Raw genomic sequence first — 25,915 nt, 5'->3', positions numbered from 1 at the left:
ACCCTTAAGTTTGTGCAAGACCTTGACTAGACTGAGAACTTATACTGGGGAACCTTTACAGATTAAGGGTACGGCATAATTTCTAGTCTCGTGAGAAGCAGCTGGTTCAGTTGCCACTGACTGTAGTAAAAGGCTCAGGCCCAAGCTTGATGGGGGTGAAATTGGTTTAGAAAGATTTGACTTGATTGGCTCAACATTTTTCAATTAGGAAATGGCTGCCTGAGTGAAGTCCTAATTTAATACTCGAAGTTTTTCAGGTAGGTCTAGGGACTATCAAAGGAGTCAGTCATCTTGCATGTTGACCAGGAAGTAATTCCACGATTCTGCAAGGCCCTGCCAGTGCCATTTGCCTGATGGGCTAAAGTGGAGGCAGAAATCAGGAGGCTGGAAAGTGAAGGAATCCTCAAACTGGTCCAGTTTGCAGAATGGCAGCACCAATCCTACCAATTGTGAAACCCAAGGGGTTGGTTCACTTTTGAGGGGATTTTAAAATCAAGCGGCAAACAGCTTTTCACTGCTGGATAAATACCCAATCCCTCACATCGAGGATTTATACACAAAGCTGGTAAGGGGGTTGTCCTTCATGAAGTTGGACATGAGCCATGCCTATCTGCAATTGTGGTTAGATGAGGATTCTCAGGAGTATGCTACAATTGATACCCATAAGGATATCATTGGTTTGTACCAATATACGAGACTGCCATTTGGAAAATTGCTAGCCTGTGCAATTTTTCAGTCAACGATGAGGAACATTTTACAAAGTCTACCCCAGGTTTCCATTTATCTAGTTGACATGCTAATAAAAGGAAAGAACAACATTTGTACCAGGTGGGCAAATGCTTAGGAGGAAAAATGTGTTCCAGGCACCCCAAGTGACCTACCTGAGCTAAAGAGTCGACTCGACTGGGGTACAGCCTTTGGAAGATAACGTGAGGGTGATCAAAAGTGCCCCAGCTCCCAAATCTGTACCAAAGCTCAGGACTTTCCTTGGGCTGGTGAATTATTATAGGAAGTTCATACATAAACTGGCCTCCATCCTGACACCCTTGCACCAATGCTTAAAAAAAAAAGTCAGCCTCTGAAATGGCCACGTAGGCAAGCCATCACTTTTAGGGAAGTGAAGAAACAGCTATCATTCTCTAGGGTGTTGGCACACTATGATCCCGAGCGAGATATGGTATTGACATGTGATACCTCTCCATATGGCATCAGCATAGTATTAGTTCATACCCAGCCCAATAGGGAGGAATGCCCAAGAGCATATGCATTCAGGACTTTGACTAATGCAGAGTGCAAATATGCCCAAATACAGAAGGAAGGGTTGACGGTCATATTTAGTCAGGAAGTTCCACCAACACCTTTTACAGACATAAATTTGTAATAATAATGGACCACAAACTGCTGCTAGGTCTACTGAAAGAGGACAAGGCAGTGCCGCCCATAGCTTCAGGCTAAATTCAGCAGTGGGCTCTAATACTAAGTACATATAATTACAAGGTGGAAAACCATCTGGGAGGCCAAGTAACAAATGCGGATGTATTGAGCCACCTCCCACTGGCAGATACACCACCGGTGGTACCACCACTGGAAGAGTCCATACTTGTTTTAAATTTACTTTAAACTGACACACTTCCAGTCACGGCTAGCAATATCAGACTGTGGACACAAAGATCTGGTCCTGGCCAAACTGAACAGCTGGCAGTGATGGGAAAAACGAAAGGATTGTTGCAACCAGAACTGAAGCCTTTTTGGACCCAGTGAGACCAGATCACAGTAGAGAATGGCATAGTATGGGGAGCAAGTGATTGTCCTGAGCAAAGGTCATTGCCAGATACTGGCTGAACTCCTCCAGGGTCATCCAAGGTTTACAAAATGAAGATGTTGGTGAGAAGTTGACTGGTGGCTGGGATTGAATGCTGACATAACTGTGGTGGGGCAGTGCCCAGAGTGCCAACAAAGACAAAAACTTACCTCCAGCGGCTCCCCATATTTGTGGAAATGGCTGGGTTAAACCCTGGACTCAGTTACATGTCGACAATGCAGATTTTTTTGGGCTCAATGTCCTTTGTCACTGGACGCTGACCCAAAGTGGCTGGACGTGCACAGAGTTCATTCATCAAACGTGGGGATGACTACAGAAAATGTGCATTTTTTTTACGATGCATGCACTCCCAGAAGTGTTGGTCACAGATAATGGACCATCATTTACCAGTAGAGAACTTGAGTATTTCCTAAAATTGAATGATAATTGACATACAAGGACAGCTCCACATTATCCATCATCCATTGTTCTGGCAGGAACAGCAGTCCAAACTTTGAAGGTAGGCTTAAAGAAACAGCCTACAGCTTTACTAGATACCACACTATATAATTGATTATAGGACCACCCCTCTTGCATCTACAGGGATAGCTCCAGCAGAGTTGCTGTTGGGGAAAAGACTCTGCACCAGGTTAAAGTTGATTGTAGCAGACATGGGAGGCAGGGTTGTGTGAGGGTGAAATGGCATTAGGAATGCCAATGCTGAACTCAAGACTCCGCTAAGCAAGAGAGACGGTTTACTTCAGGGGATGAAGTTTGTAGGAAAGACAGGAATGGCCCTGCATGGGTAAGAGGCATGGTCACTGAGATCAGGTCCAGTGATGAATAGAGTTCAGGCAGGTGGAACGATTCTGAACAAGCATGTGGACCATATGAAAGCTGCAAACTCGCAAATGGTGCAGGCACAAAACATGCCCTACTCCTCAACAGCCTTTCTGACTGTTCTGGAACCGGTGGATTCTTCCTTTCCATTAAACATTGAAGGTACCTCGGAATCTGAGATGGACAGAGTGGATGTTGCCACCTCAATGCCTTTGCCACCCGCAGAAGAGAATTAATTTCTTGAGACACTCTGGGCTCAAGAGGCGAGAAACTGTGTTACACACTTGCCATAACCAAGGCAGTGTTGGAGGAACCTGATCCAGTGCTAGAAGGCTCAGGAGGAACTGCAAAAGAAAGAACTGGCCTATGTCCTCAGACCCAGAAGTGAGGAGGTGGGGGGTGCAGATGTAGTGATTGCAATGAGGACAGCCAGGTGGTCCTCATGGAATGAGTTTCCTGATTGGGGTTGTTAATCTGGTCCACTCAGGGTGCTGTGGTTGACAGATAAGAACAGAAGTGTCAGCCATCCTGTTCATTCTGAGAGCTGGCTCTGAGGGAACTGGATCAGTGTCAACTACTCTTGACATATAAACAAAGGGTGACTTAGTGATGGGGTACTGGCCTCTGGAGTTATTTCAAAACTATCCCATGTTATTGCAGGCTTTTCAAGCAATGAAGGCATGCTGCATCTTTTGTAATGATTGGTATCAATTTAACCCCTAGATTCCTTGGTTCCAATGAAAACAGATCCACCTTCTGAATTGCTTTCTCAATACTGCAACTAAGCTCCTCCTCACCCCTGCCCTCCCATCACCATTTTGTTTAAATTTCCTGTTCTGTCACCTGCCTGCATTTTTACAAATTTATTGCAGCCTTTGGCAACCTAGTGATGGTAACACCATTGAATGTCTCTTATTGGTGATGGTCATAGCCTGGCATTTGTGTGGCATGAATGTTACTTGCCTCTCGTCAGCTCATGCCTGGATATTATCCAAATCTTGTTTTTAAAATGGACTGCTTCAGTATCTGAGGAGTCATGAATGCTGTGGAAAGTTGTGCATTCCCACTGAATTCCCATTCAGTGAACATTCCCACTTCTGACCTTATGATGGAGGAAGGTCATTGAAGCAGCTGAAGATTGTTGGGCCTAGGACACTACTCTGAGGAACTCCTGATGAGATGACTGACCTCACCATCCTAACCTGTAAATATGTCACCATTCCTTCACTGTTACTGGGTCAAAATCCTGGAATTTCCTCCCTAATGGCTTTGTGGGTCAACCCACAGTAGGTGGACTGCAGCGGTTCAAGGCAGCTCACCAGCACTTTCGCAAGGGCAACTAGGGGATGGGCAAGAAATGCCAACCAGCAACACCCGCATGAATTTTGAAAAAGTGAGCTTTTGGATTAACAGTCCCATGATAATACCACACAACCATCACCTTCACTTCTGCTTGACAAGAATCAGAGGTTTACAGCATGGAAATGGATCCTTTTGTTCAACTTGTCCATGACACTCAATTAATCTAGTCCCATTTGCCTGCATTTGGTCCATATCCCTCCATATCTATTCCATCTATGTTCCTGTCCAAATGTTTCTTAAATAACAATTGTACTCACCTCTAACACTACCTCCAGCAGCCAGTTCCAGACACTCACCACCGTCTGCATGAAAAAAGCTGTACTCCTCTGGATCATTTTTTTGTATCTCTTCCCCCCCTCACTTTAAACCTAGTTTTTGACTCCCCTATCATGGGGAAAAGCCATTGGCTATATACCTTATCTACACCTCATGATTTTATAGACCTCTCTAAGGTCACCCCTCTGTGCCCTATACACCAGGGGGAAAAAAGTCCCAGCCTATCCAGCCTCTCCATGTAACACACATCTTCCAGTCCAGGTAGCATCCTCAAATCTTTTCCAAATGTGGCCTTACCAATGTCTCTTGCAGAGCTGCAACAAGACATCCCAGCTGCTATTAGAGTTCCTCAGAGCTATAAAAAAATTGTGTTAACGTTTTGGGTCTGGTGACCCTTCCTCAGAGGGAGGGTCACCCTTCTGAGGAAGGGTCACCAGACCTGAAACGTTAACTCTGTTTTCTCCTTCACAGATGGTGCCAAACCTGCTGAGCTTTTCCAGCAACTTTTTTTGTTCCTGATTTACAGCATCCACAGTTCTTTTGGTTTTTATAAAAAAATTGTCGTGTCATTTTTCACTTGGAATACCTTTGCCAAATTAAGCAACATTGGCTTGTGACTGCACATCCTTCCCTCCTTTCTTAAACAAAAAGGCAAAGAACATTTCAAACTTATCTGAGTAAAAAGTCAGAAAATGAGAATAACAAGCCTGAATGAACAAGAGGGACCCATGGAAAATTGGCAACGTAAGGAACTAAAGAGGAGGTAGTGCAAGTTGACATCAGTGAAAGTCCATCACCCTTAACAGCCAATTAAAGATTGCTTGTGTTAGCCTTAAGCAGATTAAGTTTCATCTAGTCTATGCCAATCAGAATGTAATGGTGTAATTAATCACACTATGGGTTGTGGCTTGGAAAGTGTTAACAGGTAACAGCTTTGGGTGACTAAGGTGCACGTGAGGGAGTTTGAAGCTATCTTGCTTCAATCAGAAATGGAAGGTCCTCGAAATATTGGCAGGAAACCAAGAAACTGAGTGTCAAGGCCTGTTGCAGAAATAAGAAATCCTAAGGAATTCTCAGGATTCATTGGAAAAATAAAAAGGTAATAAAATTGTTGACCATCCTTCCTCAATTTTTGAATTGAGAATCTGATAGTTGGATTCCATATTTTAATTCCATGTTCTCCTAACCAAGGATGTGAACCAATGAAAATATTAAGAGATACTGAAACATGCTGATAGGATTTGTCTTCCAGAGGAACTAGTAAAGAAAATTAACCGAGCGTAGGTTCACAACAAATGACCGCACCTCCCAGTTGTGAACCATTTCAACTCCCCCCTCCCACTCCTTGCATGACATCCATCCTGGGCTTCCTGCAGTGCCACAACAATGCCACCCAAAGGTTGCAGGAACAGCATCTCATATTTCACTTGAACCCTGCAGCCCAATGGTATCAATGCGGACTTCACAAGCTTCAAAGTTTCCCCGACCGCATCCCAAAACCAGCCCAGCTTGTCCCCGCCTCCCTAATCAGTCCTTCCTCCCACCTACCAGCCTCATCCCACCTCCTTGAACTGTCTGTCTTCCCTGGACTGACCTATCTTCTCCCTAACTCCCCACCTAAACTCACCTTTTTTACTGCCTCCATCCCCACCTCTTTGACCTGTCTGTCTTCTCTCCACCTATTTTCTCCTTTATCCATCTTCTATCCGCCTCCCCCTCTTCCCCCTATTTATTTCAGAATCCCCTTCCCCTCCCCCACTTCAGAAGAAGGGTCTAGGCCCGAAACGTCAGCTTTCCTCCTCTGATGCTGCTTGGCCTGCTGTGTTCATCCAGCTCTATAACCTTGTTACCTCAGATTCTCCAGCATCAGCAGTTCCCACTATCAGTGAGATAGTTGGCTGTGTTTATAAACTGGAGTTTTTACAGCTCACAGACCATTATTTTCAAATGAAAAATCTGTGCCAGCAGAAGGACAGTTTAGTTCTGGCAGGCTCCAAGACCATCAGAGCTAGAAAGAAATCTTGAGCTGTTTTTGTCCAAGTAGACAGGATTGCAAAAAGCCCTAAATGATTCTTAGCGTTCAGTGTTGGGGAACGTCAGAGTTAGCCAGTGTTTCTCTTGGAGAGACGCAGAATCTCATCTAGGCAATGTACTGAAATTTGTCAAAACACTTCTACATTTGTTCATGGGATGTGGACATCATTGACTCGGTCACCTGGCTTCGAACTTCATCAGTTGAGTAAGAAATTCAAGAGTAGAGATAAGAATGGATTGAGTGTCTGCAAAGGCTGTCACTATGAAAAAAGGTCTGAACTTTTCTTTTTGCTGTTTTTATGATGTCTTTCTAAATCATTTCATTTATATGTGGACTTTATTTTTGTCAAATTTGTGTTGATTTGTTTAACGCATTAGCACTGTCATTGAGGTTCAATGACTGATTCCATAGTAACCAAATGGGAAGAAAACAACTTTATATCTACTGAGATAGAAAGAACTGCAGATGCTGGACTCTTAGACAACACAATGTGGAATTGGAGGAACACAGCAATCCAGGCAGCATCAGAGGAGCAGGAAAGTTGACATTTTGGGTTGGGATCCTTCAGAAATGAGGAGGGGAAAGGGAGCTCAGAAATAGAGGGGTAGGGCTGGGGAAGGTAGCTAGAATGGTGATAGGGGAGTGGTGGGGATTGGTCAGTGGGATGGGTGGTATGGATAGTTGGGAGAGAAGATTGACAGATTGCATCAGGTCAAGGAGGAGGGGATGGTGGGGTGGGGGAGGGGTTGGACATGGGATGAAGCCGGGGGTAGGGAGATTTTAAAACTGGTGAATTCCACATTTGGGCCGTCAGGCTGTAGGCTTCCAAGTGGAATACAAAGTATTGCTCCTCCAGTTTGCGGGTGGTGTCATTGTGACACTGGAGGAGGCCCAGGATGGACATGTCATCAAGGGAATGGGAGGGGGAGTTAAAATGGTTGGCAACTGGAAGGTATTGTTGTTTGTTGTGTACAGAACGCAGATGCTCCACAAAGACTGAGCCTGTGCTTGGTGTTACCGATGTGGGATTAGTTGGGAGTGTGGATGGAATGTTGGCTTCCGTGATGGTCTGAGCTGTGCACACAACCTTCTGTAGTTTCTTATGGTCCTGAGCAGAGCAGTTGCCATACCAGGCCATTATGCACCCAGACAGTGTACTTTCAATGGTGTATCTGTAGAAGTTGATGAGGGACCTTATGGACATGCCAAATTTCCTGAGCTGACTGAGGAAGAAGAGGCGTTGTTGTGCCTTCTTGACCATCGCATCTACATGAGAAGTCTAGGACAGGCTATCGGATATTGTCACTCCTAGGAATTTGATGCTCTCCACCCTCAACCTCAGCTCCAATGATGTAGATGGGGGCGTGTGCTTCTCCTTTCTTGCTGAAGTCAATGATCATTCTTTAGTTCTGCCACCGTTGAGAGAGAGATTGTTCTCACTGCACCTCGTCACCAATCCCTCTATCTCCTTCCTGTATTTTAACTCATTATTGGATATTCATCCTACTATGGTGATGTCGTCAACAAACTTGTCGATGGCGTTTGTTTGGAATTTGGCAACACAGTTGTGGATGTACAGGAAGTACAGTAGGGGGCTGAGAATGCATCCTTGGGAGATCCAGTATTGTTATTGTGGAGGAGGTGCAGTTGCCTACCTTCACTGATTGCAACCTGTGGGTCAGAAAGATGAGGATCCAGTTGCAGGGGGTGGAGCAAGACTCAGGTCTTAGAGTTTTGAGATCAGTTTGGAAGGGATAATGGTGTTGAAGGTAGAGCTGTAGTCCATGAGCAGGAGTCTGACATAGGTCCTTGTCCTGATGTTCCAGGGATGATTTGCAGGGCTAGGAAAATGACGTCCACTGTGGACCTGTGTTGTGTCGGTAGGCAAATTATAGGGGCTTGAGGCAGGTTGGGAGACTAGAGTTGATTTGGGTCATGATCATCCTTTCAAAGCACATCATGATTATGGAGTTGAGCCACTGGGCAGTAATCATTAAAGCACGTTGCAGGTGCTTTCTTAGGTATGGAGATGATGATGGTGGTGGCTGTCTACTGTGGGGTGACCATGGTGCACTGGTTCCAGCACCTTTGCCTCTTAACGGGGGAGGGTAAACAACTCTCCCATATCCTCTGAACACCGTCAGATATGGACGACTCCCACCTCCTGCATAGGTAAGGGTGTAACTCTGGGCGGTTACTATAACTGGCCCTCCCTCTCAAGACTAGGTCCACCACTGGATCATTCCAGGTAGCATTCAGCACCTGACTCACTGACACCAGGACCTTCCCTTCCTGGGAAAAGTACATAATTTTCAGGTCCCTTCAGGAACATCCTTATTTTCTGGTAGTGGTAACCTCGACAAACCATCTTCTTTGCTGTGCTTCTGACTGTGTTGGTATTTGATTTCATGTGAGTAGGCTGATGGAGCCAGTGTCCATCTCTGCAGGCAGGATGCCGTCATTGATGCTAACCCTATATACATGCCAAAAATGGAACAAAGAACAGGCCATTCAGACCTCCAAGCCTGCATCAACAGATTTTTGCCATTCCATACTAAAACTGTCTTCACTTACAGGATCTGTATCCCTCTCTTCCCTTCCTATTCATGTATTTGTCCAGGTGTTTCTTGAACGCTGCAATTGTGTCTGCTTCTACCCCCTCCTCTGGCAGCATGTTCCAGGTGGTCACCACCCGTTTTGTGAGAAACCCGTCTCGTACATCTCTTTTAAACTTCCCCCATCACACCTTGAACTTGTGTCCCCAGTAATTGACCCCTCCACCCTGGGGAAAAATCAATGCAGTTCACAATCCTTTAAATGTCTATTAGGTCACCCCTCAGCCTCCTGTGTTCCAGTGAAAACAAATCCAGTCTATTCAACCTTTCTTCATACCTAAAATCCTTCATTACCAGGCAACATCCTGAGAAACCTTTTCTGTATCCTCTCCAAAGCATCAACGTCTTTCTGGTAGTGTGGTAACCAATACCGTACACAATATTCCAAGTGTGGCCTAAGTACAGTTCTATATAGATGCAACATAACTTGCCTATCCTTGTACTCGGTGCCCCATCCAATGCAGGCAAGCAGATCACAGGAACATTTTATAATTTTATTTATCTGCACTGCCACCTTCAGCAATCCGTGGACCTGCACACCCAGATCCCCCTGCATATCAAAACTCCTTAGGGTTCTCCCATTCACTGTATAATTTCTACCTGTACTTGACCTTCCAAGATGTTTGTTTGGATTAAACCGGCTGCCATTTTTCTGCCCATGTCTTCATCTGAACTAAATCCTGCTGTATCCTGTCAATCCTCCTCACTATCTGCAACTCCACCAATCTTTTGTATTGTTTTGTATCTTGCTAATTAGACCAGCCATGTTTTCATCAAATCATTTATGTGGACCACAAACAGCAGAGGTCCCAGTACTGATCCCTGGGGAACACCACTAGTCACAACCCTCCATTCTGAAAAGCATCCTTCCACCACTACCCTTTGTCTCCTATGACTAAGCCAGTTCTGTATCCATCTTGCCAGCTCACCCTGATACCATGTGACTTCACCTTTTGTACCAGTCTGCCATGAAGGACCTTGTTAAAGGCTTTACTGAAGTCCACATAGACAACATGAGCCACTTTTCCCTCCTCAATCATCTTCTTCACCTCCTCAAAACTCGAGCAAGGTAGTGATGCATGACCTCCCCCGAACAAAATGTGTTGTCTATTGCCAATAAGTCCACTTGCTTCCAAATGTGTATAGATCTTGTCCCTGAGAATCTCTTCCAATAATTTCCTTACCACCAATGAGGCTCACAGGTCTATAATTTCCTGGGTTATCCCTGCTACCCTTCTTAAACGATTGGACAACATTGGCTATTCTCCTCTGAGACCTCACCTGTGACCAAGGAGGATACAAAGATGTCTGTCAATGCTCCAGCATTTTGTTCTCTCGCCTCCCTCAATATTCTGCGATAGATCCAATCAGCAGGTTTTGTTAAGGTTATGTAAACAGCCTAACTAGGGAAGAGGTTCTACTAGACATGCTTTGGGGAAATGATCCCAGCCAGGTGAGTGAAGTTTCAGCAGGGGAGTGTTTTGGGAGTAGTGACCATAATACTGTGAGTTTTAAGATACTCATGGATAGGCATAACAGCAGACCTTGGGTGAAGGTATTAAACTAGGGTAAGGCGACTTCCCCTAGGTAACTTATTGACCTGCTTCAATCTATGAAGCATAGATTGGGTGACCACTTCACAGAACATCTACGTTCTGCTAGCAAAAAAGACCTGAAGCCACCTGTTGCCTGCCACTTCAACACACCCTGTTCCCTGGCCAACATCTGTCTCTGGCTTGTTGTGGTGCTCCAGCAAAGCTCAACATAAGCTGGAAGAACAACACTTTTTTTTTTGCTTGGGAACCCTGCAGCCCTCCGAACACAATATTGAGTTCAATAATTTTAGGGCTTAACTCTCCCATGACCTAGCCCCCTACCCCACACACCAGGCCTTGTTATCACATAGCCTGACATTACACATTGACTATTGTAATCATTAACAGTCCCCATTAACAAGTATTCACCCTCCTAGCCAAATCATTATCAATTCCTTTGTCTATCCAACTGCTCTTCTCTCTCTTTGGGCTCTAACCTATTGTTACTCCCTACCCCATTCACCTCCCTATTTTCTGCATATAAACTGCCATTTTCCCAGCCACCACCAGTTCTGAGGAAGGGTCGCTGAACCTGAAACATTAACTCTGATTTTTCTCTTCACAGATGCTGCCAGACCCTCTGAGGTTTTCCAGCAACTTCTGTTTTTGTTATCTACCTTCTTTCTTTTTAACACACACATTTCTCCCTCCTTAATAGCAACTTGACTTAGAAATTCTGCACTCCCTTCCCTGAGATCATTCTCCAATTCCTTCTCTTTGGTGAATACTGATAAAGTATTCATTTAGGACCTCACCTACTTCCCTTCTTTGTCTTTGAGTGGGCCAACCCTTTCACTGGCTACACTCTTGCTTTTTATATATTTATAAAAAGTCTTGATTCTCCTTAATCCTGTTTGCTAATGACTTTTCATGACCACGTTTAGCCCTTCTAATCCCTTGTTTAAGCTCTCTCCTACTTTCTTTATATACTTCAAGGATTTTCAGTTCCCATTCTCCTGGACCTTGCAAATGCTTCCTTTTTTTTCTTATGAACATCCCTGGTCATCCAAGGTTCATGTAATTTGCCATACCTCCCTTTTCATTCTTGCAGGAATGTGCCATTCTTGAACTTCTCAATACTCCCACATGTCCAATATGGAACTATCTTCAAACAGTTATCTCCAATCAAAATTCTCCAGTTCCTGTCTAATATTGTTATAGTTCGTCTTTTCCCAATTTAGCACCTTCAGTCGAGACTGCTGTTATCCCTATTCGTGAGTATCTTAAAACTCTCGGTATTATGGTCACTACTCCCAAAATGCTCCTCCACTGAAACGTCACTCACCTGGCCAGGCTAATTTCCCAAAACCAGATCCATTGTAACCCCTTTCCTGGTTGGACTGTTTACACACTGTCAAGAAAACCTTCTGAACAGTCATTACAAATTCTGCCCCATCCAAGTGCTAGCACTTGGAGAGTCCCAGTCAATACAGGGGAAGTTAAAATCATCCACCGCAACAACGCTACTGTTTTTACATGGTTCCAAAATCTGTCTACATGTTCTCTCCTCTATCTCCCGTTGGCTGTTGGGAGGCCTATAGTATACCCTCAGATTTGGAATTTCACCTTTCCTATTCCTGAGTTCTACCCGCATTGCCTCACTGCACAAGTCCTTTGTATCCTCCCTCAGTATAGCTGTGAGATGCTCTTTTTACAAGTAATGCAACTCCCCCCACCCCTTTTAAATCCCCTTCCATAACACCTGAAACATCTAAATCCTGGGACATTGGCTGGCCAGTCCTGTTCCTCTTTCAGCCAAGTCTCTGTAATCATAATGATGTCATAGTTCCAAGTACTAATCAAAGCTGTAAGTTCATCTACCTTGCCTATTATACTTCTCGCATTGAATCTCACACACTTCAGATTGCCTTCCTTGCTTTTTTCCATTTCTGTACTTGTTCTTGTTCATAATCATGTTTGTCTTGGTTTCTACCTCTCCCTCAATTTCTGCATCTACTGCATCCTCTGGTCCTCGTGCACTGGCTCCCCCCGCCCCCCTCTCCGACTCTCCCCATAAAGAACATCAGTTCCAGTCCTGCCCAGGTATAACGCAACAATTTGTACAGGTCCCACCTCCTCCCAGAACCAGTCCCAATACCCCACGAATCTGAAACGCTCCCCCTCCCACCACCTTTCAGCCATGTGTTCATCCTATATATCCAGCTGTTTCTACTCTGAATAGCTTGTGGCACTGGAGGTTAGAGGTCTCTGGTCAGTCAGTCGCACAAAGTGCCTACCATGAAGGAAATGGTGAACTTTTTAACACCGAAACTGATGACCAATCCTCCTCTTATGACTTAGGCATAGTTCTTGTCTCTGTTGACCTCAATGCAAATGTGATGGGCCTTTCCTCCATCCAGCAAGATGTGTGACATGCTAACCATAGTGGTAGTTCCAAGTCAAAATGAATTAACACCCACAACCATTTTAAAGGCTTGCTTCACTTTCTAGTGAGCCTTCTCAAATCCTGTGGTCCATTTCCAAACTACCCTTTCTCCCCAGGAACTCCAACCAATGCAAAGATTTTATCACTGTTGCCAGATTAGAGACTAACTTGCAATAGTAATTGTCAAGTCCCAAAAATGATCTCCGTTGAGGCACATTATCAGGTTTAGTGACGTTCATGACGGCCTCCATGTTTTTGTGCATCTTGTGTCGTCCCTCACCATAGATTACATAGTGCAGGTACTCTAGGGAATCCTTTTTTTAAAAAAAAATCTCATTTCCCCCTTTGTTTTAAACTTGTAGATCCATTTTTGAGGATTCCCCCCCCCCCGCTCCCCCAACCCCAACCCCGCTGCCAGTCCAGTGGCCAGGTCTTCTATCAGTGGAAGTGAATATTGATCCACACACAGCTGGATTTCCTGGGACCTTAGTCACCACAAATCCTCACAGTGCCATCAGCTTTTAAGACAGAATGGTGGGAATGGCTCATTCGCTGGTGGTTACTGGCTCCAACATTCCCAGATTTGCCAGCCACTCCGGTTCCATTTCCACTTTAGATCAAATGGTGCACAGTACCTGGCGTGCCTCCAGACTCTGGATAAGCCTCCACCTTCAGCTGTATTTTAGTTTCAACTTATTTCATTTCCCCCAGGGTCCCCTTGAAGACATCGTTTAGTAGTGAGAGATGACCACTCTGCATTATTCGGACACTTCTGGGTACAAAAATTAAGGTTTGAATTGGGATATTATTAATGGGCTGGTGGACTCAAATGTAAGTTTGCAAGAAATCTTAGACAAGTATAATGTGGTAATTCTGCACACTAATCTCTTAAATATACCGTCACCAGGACAGCATCCATTGGTAGCACCACTTGTTCCATGTATGTCTATGTTGTAATCTTGGCAGTCTTCAAATAGTAGTGCCCATTCTCCCTATAGACTGATTGATTTGGGAATCAGACACCATGGTGCCTGTATCCACTTCCATCTTTCCTCTAATTTGGGAAGAACCAAGAAATTATCAGCTTCACTCCATATCAGCAGGATGTTTAACTGAAGCTCTGCTTACTCTGGCTCTATCTTTTCAAATGTCCCTGTATACTTCCTGGTTGGCAACATAAGCCTTGTGCCTTGTTCTCAGGATTGTTTATTTTTGATTCCCCCTTCTCTTGTTTGGGTTCTAACTGGCAATTTTAAGCAATGTGGCCCACTTACATTTTCAGCTCTGGGTTCCTCGAGTCCAAGAAGTTGACTCTTTTTGGCCAAATCTACCACAATAGTAGCATTCTGCGGTTGGTACTGTACTATGAGCTTCCACTAACTTGTGCATCTGGGCACTGACACTCAACTGTGTTGCTTCACTGGCTGACAACTGCATCAAGGCAGTAATTTTGAAAGCTGCCTTGAAATCCAGGTCTTAGTAGTTTCTGTTGAATGGCTTTGTGTCAGACGCCACAAACCAACCGGTCCTGCAAGGTATTCTGAAGGAACCCTCCGAATTCAATGTTCCACTGACCTCTTTAAGGAAGCCAATAATTGGGAAATGGACTCTCCATGTTGTATGTTCAAAAAAACAAATGTTTCACAATCAGTGGTTTTGGTGCAAAATGACTTTCCATCACTTCACAGTTCTTTCTGCTGGCTTCACTGTTTGCACTGAACTCCTTGGAATTTCAAAGGTCTTGCTCCTGGTGGTGCTCAAAAAAACCAGTACCATTAACGTTGTGTACAGAATCCAACTTTGTCTCTTTGGTAAATGGTCCCACTGCTTCAAATTAGCCCACTATTTGTTTTCCCACCACTCGAATCAAGGTAGCTGGTAGCTGCTTGTAGCCCAAGATCCCCAATGAATATTCTCCATGATTATTTGGGTAACCACCTCCTCTTTCAGCTATTGGTTGCAGCCCAAATCCCCTCATGACTGCCACTCAGCCTATTCTCAGGCACTGATTGCAGCCGGAGTCCCCTCATGACGACTTCTGTCTGTTTTGTTCTGTCATGCTACTTCCTCAATCCTGTGTCATTTTCAAAGTCTGGGTGATTGTCCTCTTCCTTTCAAAAATGGCAGTAGCACAAAGTTAGTGGATGGTGACTCTGCCTCATTGCCAGTTATGTTTGGATCTAACTTATACACTATATATTTTTTTAAAAATCACAAGATAGCCCTGCAGAAATTTGAACCAGGAGCAGTTTATTTTATCTTTGCACCTGCATGGTTTACCCCAAAAAAACTCTCTGGGTCACAACCCACTCTCTTAAAGAGGCAGCAGACACCCTAACTACATTCATAAAGCTTGGTAGGTAGAGGCTGTTATCGATCATCCAAACAAATGTCTTTGTGACTCAATGTTGTATTTTATTTTATACTGCTCCTGTGGAGACATGCTTCATTATATTTACAAAGTGCCTTTAATGTAAGTTATTGGAGTTACGTGGATGACTTAGCAACTAGTCCCTTACCTACATATCTCTTGACCTAGGTATTTAGCATCCTGTTGCAACTCTCACCACTCCTTCCCCTATTCCCTTTGTAACATCTGTCCCACTTTTATTATACCAACCCACCCCAACATTTGCTCTCTTGATAAAATGTTGAAGCAAAGAAAGCCAGAAGACCATGATCCTTTAGGCCACTTATAATATTTTAAGTCTCCCACTTGGGAAATGGACCCATTTGGATAGTTTAGCAACACCTAAATTGGCAATGACCATTTTTATCCTGAGTAAAACATGCATCACAATAAGCAATGAATTAATTAGAATCCTTTATTTAAGAAGGAAAGGTTTAAAAGCCACCATATATAATCAAATGCAAAGAAAATCTATAGAGGTTATAGAAAAGTTTAAATTGATTTAAACTACTGGCAATAAGTAGTTTATCACTGCATTTCATTCACTGATTCATTCAATTCCACCAAACATACAAGGAATAAACTTAAAGTTTACACACTTTATATTACACTATCAATCACAATTACCACCTATTACAATAATTGCTTACATGAAATACTAAATTCTTTACAAATGTGGCACAATGATGTAAAAAATGGACATTTTAAATTTTGACAAATCACATTGGAAAATTTTAATAAAATCTGTAGAAAAAAATTTAGCTGCTCTAAATATACATAGCAGGAGATCTGAAAGTTACAGAAAACTGTATCATAAAGTAGTTTTCTTCTTTTTGCAGCTTTTGTTGGTCTTAATCCATTGCGTAGTTGAACTGGTTTGCAAATTTTTCATGTTTTCTTTTGTCTATGCAAGCCATTGCTTCAGAGACTCGTTTCAATGAAGTCCTGCAAAGAAAATAAGCAGGCGTAATGTTTGGACTGAGTGTTCTCACAGGGTACTACTTAGTTTGTTCAACACATCAGAGATAATTATAGCTTTAACTCTCACTCGGTTGTAAAGAACATACCATTACGATTAACCGTTTGAACAGAAGTTATTACTATGTTGGCTAAATTTCATTTTTAAAAAAATACTATGTTTAAGGTTACAATCAAATCAGCTTTTTTTCCTTAAAAGAGCAGACCTGCTTGACAGTCCAAATGGCCTAATTCTGTCCCTTATACAGACACAGGCCCAGATCTTCCTGACTACAAATAGTTGCAAACCAGATGTGCATTTGATAGATGCACTAAGGCCCCCTCAGAAGTCCTACTGCTCTCACGAAACAATAATTACCAAAGAAATCCAAACTTCTAATCATCAATTACCTTGAGACCAGTAATGCCAAATAAGCCTCCAACTCCAATTAAGCGTTGGATCTTTGGAAGGTCCTAGCTTAAATTTAAATAGATTATAACTCATAGCCAACTATAAAACTGATCCCCCAAGTATTAACACTGGATCAACTTCCCACAGACACCCCGACTCTCCACCCCATCTCAATTGACACAACCCACCCGCTGACCTAAACCCTCTCTGCAACTTGAATCCCTCAACACCTGACCCACCCTACCCCCTCATTAACCCACTTGCCATCAACTCCTCCAGGCCTTATTTCGCCCCCATCCCCGACTCTGCTACCTCACCCCATACCTTCTCTCTGTGGCTTAAACCTTTGGGACCTTAAGCTCCAGAATGACAGCCAGTGTTTACAGCAATAACTATGTCCCAATCCTGTACTGGAAGGCTTCCTGAAAAGGAATGGTCTGCGTTTCTCAAAAATTGAAAGTCTGGGTCAGAAACATTGAGCTTCAGGAAACGGTTAGTAAAAATCCCACTGAGACTTGCATGCCACCAAATGAGGCCATTTGGTCCATCATTTCTGTACTCGAATCTAGTCAGCCCATACTTCCCACTTCATCTCAACATCCTTTTTAAACTATAGATTATCAATGCTTTTACCGCCCTCTAAGACACAGAGCTCAAAGTTGCATCACTCCTGTATCTCTTGCCTGAAACCTGAAACCTGTATTCCTCTAGATCAACCAGTTGAGAGCAGCTTATTTTTGTCTACTTTTTGTAAACAAAGAACAAAGAACATTACAGCACAGGAACAGGCCCTTCAGTCTTCCAAGCCTGCGCCAATCCAGATCCCCTATCTAAACCTGTTGCCTATTTTCCAAGGATCTGTATCCCTCTGCTCCCTGCCCATTCATGTATCTATCTAGATACATCTTAAATGACGCTATCGTGCCCACCTCTACCACCTCCGCTGGCAACGCATTCCAGGCACACACCACCCTCTGCGGAAAGAACTTTCCACGCATATCTCCCTTAAACTTTTCCCCTCTCTCCTTGAAATCGTGACCCCGAGTAATTGAGTCCCCCACTCTGGGGAAAAAGCTTCTTGCTATCCACCCTGTCTATACCTCATGATTTTGTAGACCTCAATCAGGTCCCCCCTCAACCTCCATCTTTCTAATGTAAATAATCCTAATCTACTCAACCTCTCTTCATAGCTCGCGCCCTCCATACCAGGCAACATCCTGGTGAACCTCCTCTGCACCCTGTCCAAAGCATCCACATCCTTTTGGTAATAGGGCGACCAGAGCTGTACGCAGTATTCCAAACGTGGTCGACCAAAGTCTGACAACTGCAACGTGACCTGCCGACCCTTGTACTCAATACCCCGTCCGATGAATGAAAGCATGCTGTACGCCGCCTTGACCACTATCGACCTGCGTTGCCACCTTCACTAACGGTTGCCACATTAAGGTTGCCACCTTAAACTAATTCAGCAGGGGGATGGGAACCTGAACTGTAGCTCCAGTGTACAGGAGATTAAGAGTAGTGAGGTCATAAATAAGGTTTCCAGGTCGCAGGAGTGTACCGGCAGGCAGGAACGTGGTTTGAAGTGTGTCTACTTCAACGCCAGGTGCATCCAGAATAAGGTGGGTGAACTTGCAGCATGGGTTGGTACCTGGGACTTCAATGTTGTGGCCATTTCGGAGACATGGATAGAGCAGGGACGGGAATGGTTGTTGCAGGTTCCGGGGTTTAGATGTTTCAGTAAGATCAGGGAAGGTGGTAAAAGAGGGGGAGGTGTGGCATTGTTAGTCAAGGACAGTATTATGGTGGCAGAAAGGACGTTTGATGAGGACTCGACTACTGAGGTAGTATGGGCTGAGGTTAGAAACAGGAAAGAAGAGGTCACCCTGTTGGGAGTTTTCTATAGGCCTCCGAAAAGTTCCAGAGATGTAGAGGAAAGGATTGCAAAGATGATTCTGGATAGGAGCGAAAGTAACAGGGTAGTTGTTATGGGGGACTTTAACTTTCCAAATATTGACTGGAAACGCTATAGTTCGAGTACTTTAGATGAGTCGGTTTTTGTCCAATATGTGCAGGAAGGTTTCCTTACACAATATGTAGATAGGCCAACAAGAGGCGAGGCCACATTGGTTTTGGTACTGGGTAATGAACCAGGCCAGGTGTTAGATTTGGAGGTAGGTGAGCAATTTGGTGATAGGGACCCCAATTCGGTTACGTTTACTTTAGCGATGGAAAGGGATAGGTATATACCACAGGGCAAGAGTTGTAGCTGGGGGAAAGGCAATTAGGCAAGATTTAGGATGCATAGGATGGAGAAGGAAACTGCAGGGGCTGGGCACAATTGAAACGTGGAGCCTGTTCAAGGAACAGCTACTGCGTGTCCTTGATAAGTATGTACCTGTCAGGCAGGGAGGAAGTGGTCGAGAGAGGGAACCGTGGTTTACTAAAGAAGTTGAATCTCTTGTCAAGAGGAAGAAGGAGGCTTATGTAAAGATGAGGCGTGAAGGCTCAGTTAGGGCGCTTGAGAGTTACAAGTTAGCCAGGAAGGACCTAAAGAGAGAGCTAAGAAGAGCCAGGGGAGGGGACATGAGAAGTCTTTAGCAGGTAGGATCAAGGAAAACCCTAAAGCTTTCTACAGGTATGTCAGGAATTACAGAATGACTACAGTAAGATTAGGGCCAGTAGTGGGAAGTTGTGCATGGAGCCCGAAGAGATAGGAGAGGCGCTAAATGAATATTTTTTGTCTTTTTCCTGTGAATACTGACAATGTTGTCGAGGAGAATACTGAGATACAGGCTATTAGACTAGATGGGATTGAGGTTCATAAGGAGGAGGTGTTAGCAATTCTGGAAAGTGTGAAAATAGATAAGTCCCCTGGGCCGGATGGGATTTATCCTAGGATTCTCTGGGAAGCTAGGGAGGAGATTGCAGAGCCTTTGGCTTTGATCTTTATGTCGTCGTTGTCTACAGGAATGTGCGAGAAGACTGGAGGATAGCAAATGTTGTCCCCTTGTTCAAGAAAGGGAGTAGAGACAACGCTGGTAATTATAGACCAGTGAGCCTTACTTCGGTTGTGGGTAAAGTGTTGGAAAGGATTATAAGAGATTGGATTTATAATCATCTAGAAAAGAATAATTCGATTAGGGATAGTCAACACGGTTTTGTGAAGGGTAGGTCGTGCCTCACAAACCTTATTGAGTTCTTCGAGAAGGTGACCAAACAGGTAGATGAGGGTAAAGCGGTTGATGTGGTGTATTTGGATTTCAGTAAAGTGTTTGATAAGGTTCTCCATGGTAGGCTATTGCAGAAAATACGGAGGCATGGGATTGAGGGTGATTTAGCGGTCTGCATCAGAAATTGGCTAGCTGTAAGAAGACAGAGGGTGGTGGTTGATGGGAAATGTTCATCCTGGAGTTCAGTTACTAGTGGTGTACCTCATGGATCTGTTTTGGGGCCACTGCTGTTTGTCATTTTTATAAATGACCTGGATGATGGCATAGAAGGATGGGTTAGTAAATTTGCGGATGACACTAAAGTTGGTGGAGTTGTGGATCGTGAGGAAGGATGTTGCAGGTTACAGAGGGACATAGATAAGCTGCAGAGCTGGGCTGAGAGGTGGCAAATGGAGTTTAATGCGGAAAAGTGTGCGGCGATTCACTTCGGAAGGAGTAACAGGAATACAGAGTACTGGGCTCATGGTCAGATTCTTGGTAGCGTGGATGAGCAGAGATCGGTGTCCATGTGCAAAGATCACTGAAAGTTGCCACCCAGGTTGATAGGGTTGTTAAGAAGGCGTACGGTGTGTTAGGTTTTATTGGTAGAGGGATTGAGTTTCAGAACCATGAGGTCATGTTGCAGCTGTACAAAACTCTGGTGCGGCCGCACTTGGGAGTATTGTGTACAGTTCTGGTCGCTGCATTACAGGAATGATGTGGAAGCATTGGAAAGGGTGCAGAGGAGATTTACCAGGATGTTGCCTGGTATGGAGGGAAGGTCTTATGAGGAAAGGCTGAGGGACTTGAGGCTGTTTTTGTTAGAGAGAAGAAGGTTAAGAGGTGACTTAATAAAGACATACAAGATGATCAGAGGATTAGACAGGGTGGACAGCGAGGGCCTTTTTCCTCGGATGGTGATGGGGACGTAGCTTTAAATTGAGGGGTGATAGATATAGGACAGATGTAAGAGGTAGGTTCTTTACTCAGAGTAGTAAGGGCGTGGGATGCCCTGCCTGCAACAGTAGTAGACTCGCCAACTTTAAGGGCATTTAAATGGTCATTGGATAAACATATGGATGATAATGGAATAGTGTAGGTTAGATAGGCTTCAGATTGGTTTCACAGGTCGGCGCAACATCGAGGGCCGAAGGGCCTGTACTGCGCTGTAATGTTCTATGTTCACGGTACAATGGACCTGAACACCCAGATCTCTTTGTGCATCAATTTTCCCCAGAGCTTTTCCATTTACCACATAGTTCGCTCTTGAATTGGATCTTCCAAAATGCATCACCTCGCATTTGCCTGGATTGAACTCCATCTGCCACTTCTCCGTCCAACTCTCCAATCTATATCTATATTCTGCTGCATTCTCCGACAGTCCCCTTCACCATCTGCTACTCCACCAATCTTAGTGTCATCTGCAAACTTGCTCATCAGACCATCTATACCTTCCTCCAGATCATTTATGTTTATCACAAACAACAGTGGTCCCAACACTGATCCCTGTGGAACACCACTGGTCACAGTTCTCCATTTTGAGAAACTCCCTTCCACGACAACTCTGTCTCCTGTTGCCCAGCCAGTTCTCTATCCATCCAGCTAGAACACCCTGGACTCCATGCGACTTCACTTTCTCCATCAGTCTACCATGGGGAACCTTATCAAACACCTTACTGAAGTCCATGTATATGACATCTGCAGCCTTCCCTCATCGATCAACTTTGTTACTTCCTCAAAGAATTCTATCAAGTTGGTAAGACATGACGTTCCCTGCACAAAACCATGCTGCCTATCACTAATAAGCCCATTTTCTTCCAAATGTAAATAGATCCTATCCCTCAGTATCTTCTCCAGCAGCTTCCCCACCACTGACGTCAGGCTCACCAGTCTATAATTACCTGGATTATCCTTGCTACCCTTCTTAAACAAGGGGACAACATTAGCAATTCTCCAGTCCTCCTGGACCTCACCTCAGCTCAAGGATGCTGCATAGATACGTTAAGGCCCCAGCTATTTCCTCTCTCACTTCCCTCAGTAACCTGGGATAGATCCCATCCGGACCTGGGGACTTGTCCACCCTAATGCCTTTTAGAATACCCAACACTTCCTTCCACCTCCCCCCCCACTTATGCTGACTTGACCGAGAGTAACCAAACATCTATCCTTAACGTCAACATTTGTCATGTCCCTCTCCTCAGTGAATACCGATGCAAAGTACTCATTAAGAATCTCACTCACTTTCTCTGACTTCTCGCATAACTTCCCTCCTTTGTCCTTGATTGGGCCAACCCTTTCTCTAGTTACACTCTTTCTCCTTATTTATGAATAAAAGGCTTTGGGATTTTCCTTAACCCTGTTTGCTAAAGATATTTCATGACCCCTTTTAGCCCTCTTAATTCCTCGTTTCAGATTGGTCCTACTTTCCTGACATTCTTCCAAAGCTTCGTCTGTTTTCAGTCGCCTAGACCTTATGTATGCTTCCTTTTTCCTCTTTGCTAGTCTCACAATTTCACCTGTCATCCATGGTTCCCTAATCTTGCCCTTTCTATCCCTCATTTTCACAGGGAAATGTCTGTCCGGCACTCTAATTAACCTCTCTTTAAAAGCATCCCACATATCAAATGTGGATTTACACTCAAACAGCTGCTCCCAATCCATATTCCCCAGCTCCTGTCAAATTTTGCTATAGTTGGCCTTCCCCCCAGTTCAGCACTCTTCCTTTAGGACCAATCTCGTCTTTGTCCATCAGTATTCTAACACTTACGGAATTGTGATCACTATTCCCAAAGTAATCCCCTATTGAAACTTCAACCACCTGGCCAGGCTCATTCCCCAACACCAGGTCCAGAATGGCCCCTTCCCGAGTTGGACTATTTACATACTGCTCTAGAAAACCCTCCTGGATGCTCCTTACAAATTCTGTTCCATCTAAACCCCTAACACTAAGTGAATCCCAGTCAATGTTGGGAAAATGAAAATCTCCCATCACCCTGTTGCTCCGACATCTTTCCATAATCTGTCTACATATTTGTGCCTTCATCTCATGCTCGCTGTTAGGAGGCTTGTAGTACAGCCCCAACATTGTTACTGCACCCTTCCTATTTCTGAGCTCTGCTCATAGTGCCTCCTTCAGCACAGCTGTGATATCCTCTTTGACCAGTAATGCAACTCCTCCACCACTTCTACCTCCCTCTCTATCCCGCCTGAAGCATCTATATCCTGGGATATTTAGTTGCCAATCTTGCCCTTCCCTCAGCCAAGTCTCAGTAATAGCAATAACATCATACTCCCAGGTACTAATCCAAGCACCAAGTTCGTCTGCCTTACCTACTACACTTCTCGCATCAAAACAAATGCACCTCAGACCACCTGTCCTTCTGCGTTCATCAAACCTGTTGCAATCTCTATCAAAACTGTCCCTCAACGTCTTTTGGTCCAATGGGGGGAAAAAACCTAGATTCTCTAGTATAACCTTGTAGCTAAAATCCCTCAGGACTGGAACTACTCCAGTTGATCTCCTGTGCACCCTCTTAAACAACTTTCAGATTCTTCCAAAAGTGTGGTGAATATAACTGGATGCTTTTACATTCAATTTCTCTACTGTTCTGAGTTCTGGGTCCTCTTCTATTTGTGATGTTTGTCAATGATTTGGATGTAGGAGCGGAAGGGTGGATTAGTAAGTTCGTGGACAATACGAAGGTGGGTTGAGTTGTGGATACTGCGGAAGGTTGTTCTAGGTTACAAAGGGACATTGATAGGATGCAGAACTGGGCTGAGAAGTGGCAGATGGAGTTTAACCCTGAAGAGCGTGAGGTGATTCATTTTGGAAGGACAAATCTGAAAGCAGAATACAGAAAGATACTTGGCAGTGTGGAGGAGCAGAGGAAGCTCGGGGTTCATGTCCACAGTTCCCTGAAAGCTGCCACCCAGGTGGATAGAGTTGTTAAGGCGGCGTATGGTGTGCTCGCTTTCATTAATAGAGGGATCGAGTTCCAGAGCCGTGAAGTTATGCTCCAGCTTTCCAAAACCCTGGTTTGGCCACATCTGGAGTATTGTGGGAGTATAGTGAGTTCTGAGGAAGGGTCACCGGACCTGAAACATTAACTCTGTTTTCTCCTCCACAGATGCTGCCAGACCTGCTGAGCTTTCTGGCAACTTTGTTTTTGTTCTGGAGTATTGTGTCCAGTTCTGGTCCCTCATTACAGGAAAGATGTGGAAGCTTTGGAAAAGGTGCAGAGGAGATTTACCAGGATGTTGCGTGGAATGGAGGGAAGGTCTTACAAGGAAAGGTTGAGAGAGCTAGGGCTTTTCTCTTTAGAATGATGAAGGATGAGAGGTGACTTGACAGAGGTGTACGAAATGATCAAAGGTATAGATAGAGTAGACAGCCAGAGACTTTTTCCTAGGGTGGAGGTAGCTATTATGAGGGGGCATAGTTTTAAAGTGAAAGGAGGTAGATATCGGGGAGACGTCAGAGGTAGGTTCTTTACTCAGAGTGGTAGGGGCGTGGAATGCATTGCCGGAGAGGGTAGTGGAGTCTGCCTCATTAGGGGCATTTAAGCGGCAATTAGATAGGCATATGGATGATAGTATAAGGTAGGGGTGGAGGTTAGATAGACATTAGGTTTACGGTAAAAGTTTGGCACAACATCGTGGGCCGAAGTGCCTGTGCTGTGCTGTTCTATGTTCTACTTGTGAAGTCCAAGATCCCTAATGTTTTGCTAACTAACCTGTCAAAATGTCCGGCTACTTTCATAGTCATATAGATGTACAGCATGGAAACAGACCCTTTGGTCCAACTCGTCCATGCGACAAGATATCTTAAATTAATCTAGTCCTATGTGCCAGTATTTCACCCATCTCCCTCTAAACCCTTCCTACTCGTATATCCATCCAGATGCCTTTTTAAATGCTGTAATCGTTCCAGCCTCCACCAACTCCTCTGACAGCTCATTCCATACACACATGACTCTCTGCGAGAAAACATCCTCCCTGAGGTCCCTTTTTAAATCTTTCCCCTCTCACCCTAACCCTATGCCCTCCTATCCTGGGGAAAAGACCTTGGCTATTCACCCTATCCATGCCCCTCATGTGTTTATAAACATCTATAAGTTCATCCGTCAGCCTCCAAAGGTCCAGGGAAGTTAGCCCCAGCCTATTCAAAGATCTATGCAGACAAATCCTCAGGACCTGATGTCTCTGCATATTTTTCAGTTTGATTTAATTTCATAAATAACCCTTGGACAAGTTCCAAAATATGACAGGAGTCAATTACAAGGAAAACTCAAATCTTAAATAAAGCGAATAATAGAAATGCTCAGCAGGTCTGGCAGGCTCTATGGAGAGAAAATCAAAAGGTGATAGTCTTGTTCAGTCCTTAAGGGATAAATAATAATAGTGCCTATATATTTAAGGAATCCGGATAAAAGAGATGGAGTCCTGGGTCCCAATTTTAATAGCTCAACTATTCATGAATTTCCAAAAGAAATCTGATAAAACACTACAGAGTAGGTGAACATGCAAGATAAGTGATAATGGAATTGGGTGTACCAAATTAGCACGTTACATATGTTAATACACAGGATCCTGTTCTTTGCAGACAGAATATGTGCACATATTGCACTTGTTTCAACTCAACAAAATAGGAAACAGCCATTCCCTGATTTAATTTCAGAGCAATACTTCGACCAGGCTTAATGGCAGGATTCTCGGCAGTGTGGAGGAACAGCGGGATCTTGGGGTCCACGTCCATAGATCCCTCAAAGTTGCTACCCAAGTTGATAGGGTTGTTAAGAAGGCGTATGGTGTATTGGTTTTCATTGGCAGGGGAATTGAGTTTAAGAGCCATGCGGTTATGCTGCAGCTCTTATAAAACTCTGGTTAGACCACACTTGGAATATTGTGTTCAGTTCTGGTTGCCTCATTATAGGAAAGATGTAGAAGCTTTAGAGAGGGTGCAGAGGAGATTTACTGCCTGGACTGGAGGGCAGGTCTTATGAAGAAAGGTCGAG

General features: G+C 44.2%; 1 protein-coding gene across 3 annotated transcripts in view; it reads right to left on the bottom strand.

Moving 5' to 3' along the window:
• Positions 1 to 15,715: 15,715 nt before the first annotated feature.
• The window catches only part of uvssa (UV-stimulated scaffold protein A), a 106,036-nt gene continuing 95,836 nt past the window's right edge, over positions 15,716 to 25,915 (bottom strand). For 2 of the 3 annotated variants that reach the window (XM_048615800.1, XM_048615866.1), the window contains exon 14: positions 15,718 to 16,265. In XM_048615800.1, coding sequence (XP_048471757.1) covers positions 16,172 to 16,265 — 94 coding nt within the window. In that variant the 3' untranslated portion in view covers positions 15,718 to 16,171. Of the gene's footprint in view, positions 16,266 to 25,915 lie in introns of all 3 variants that reach the window. The other variant, XM_048615734.1, reaches the window with a different exon arrangement.

Source organism: Rhincodon typus, chromosome 1, assembly GCF_021869965.1.
Source record: "Rhincodon typus isolate 14 chromosome 1, sRhiTyp1.1, whole genome shotgun sequence".
Taxonomy (NCBI): Eukaryota; Metazoa; Chordata; class Chondrichthyes; order Orectolobiformes; family Rhincodontidae; genus Rhincodon; species Rhincodon typus.
The sequence above is the reverse complement of the archived record's forward strand: the minus strand, read 5'-3'. Positions and strand labels throughout refer to the sequence as shown.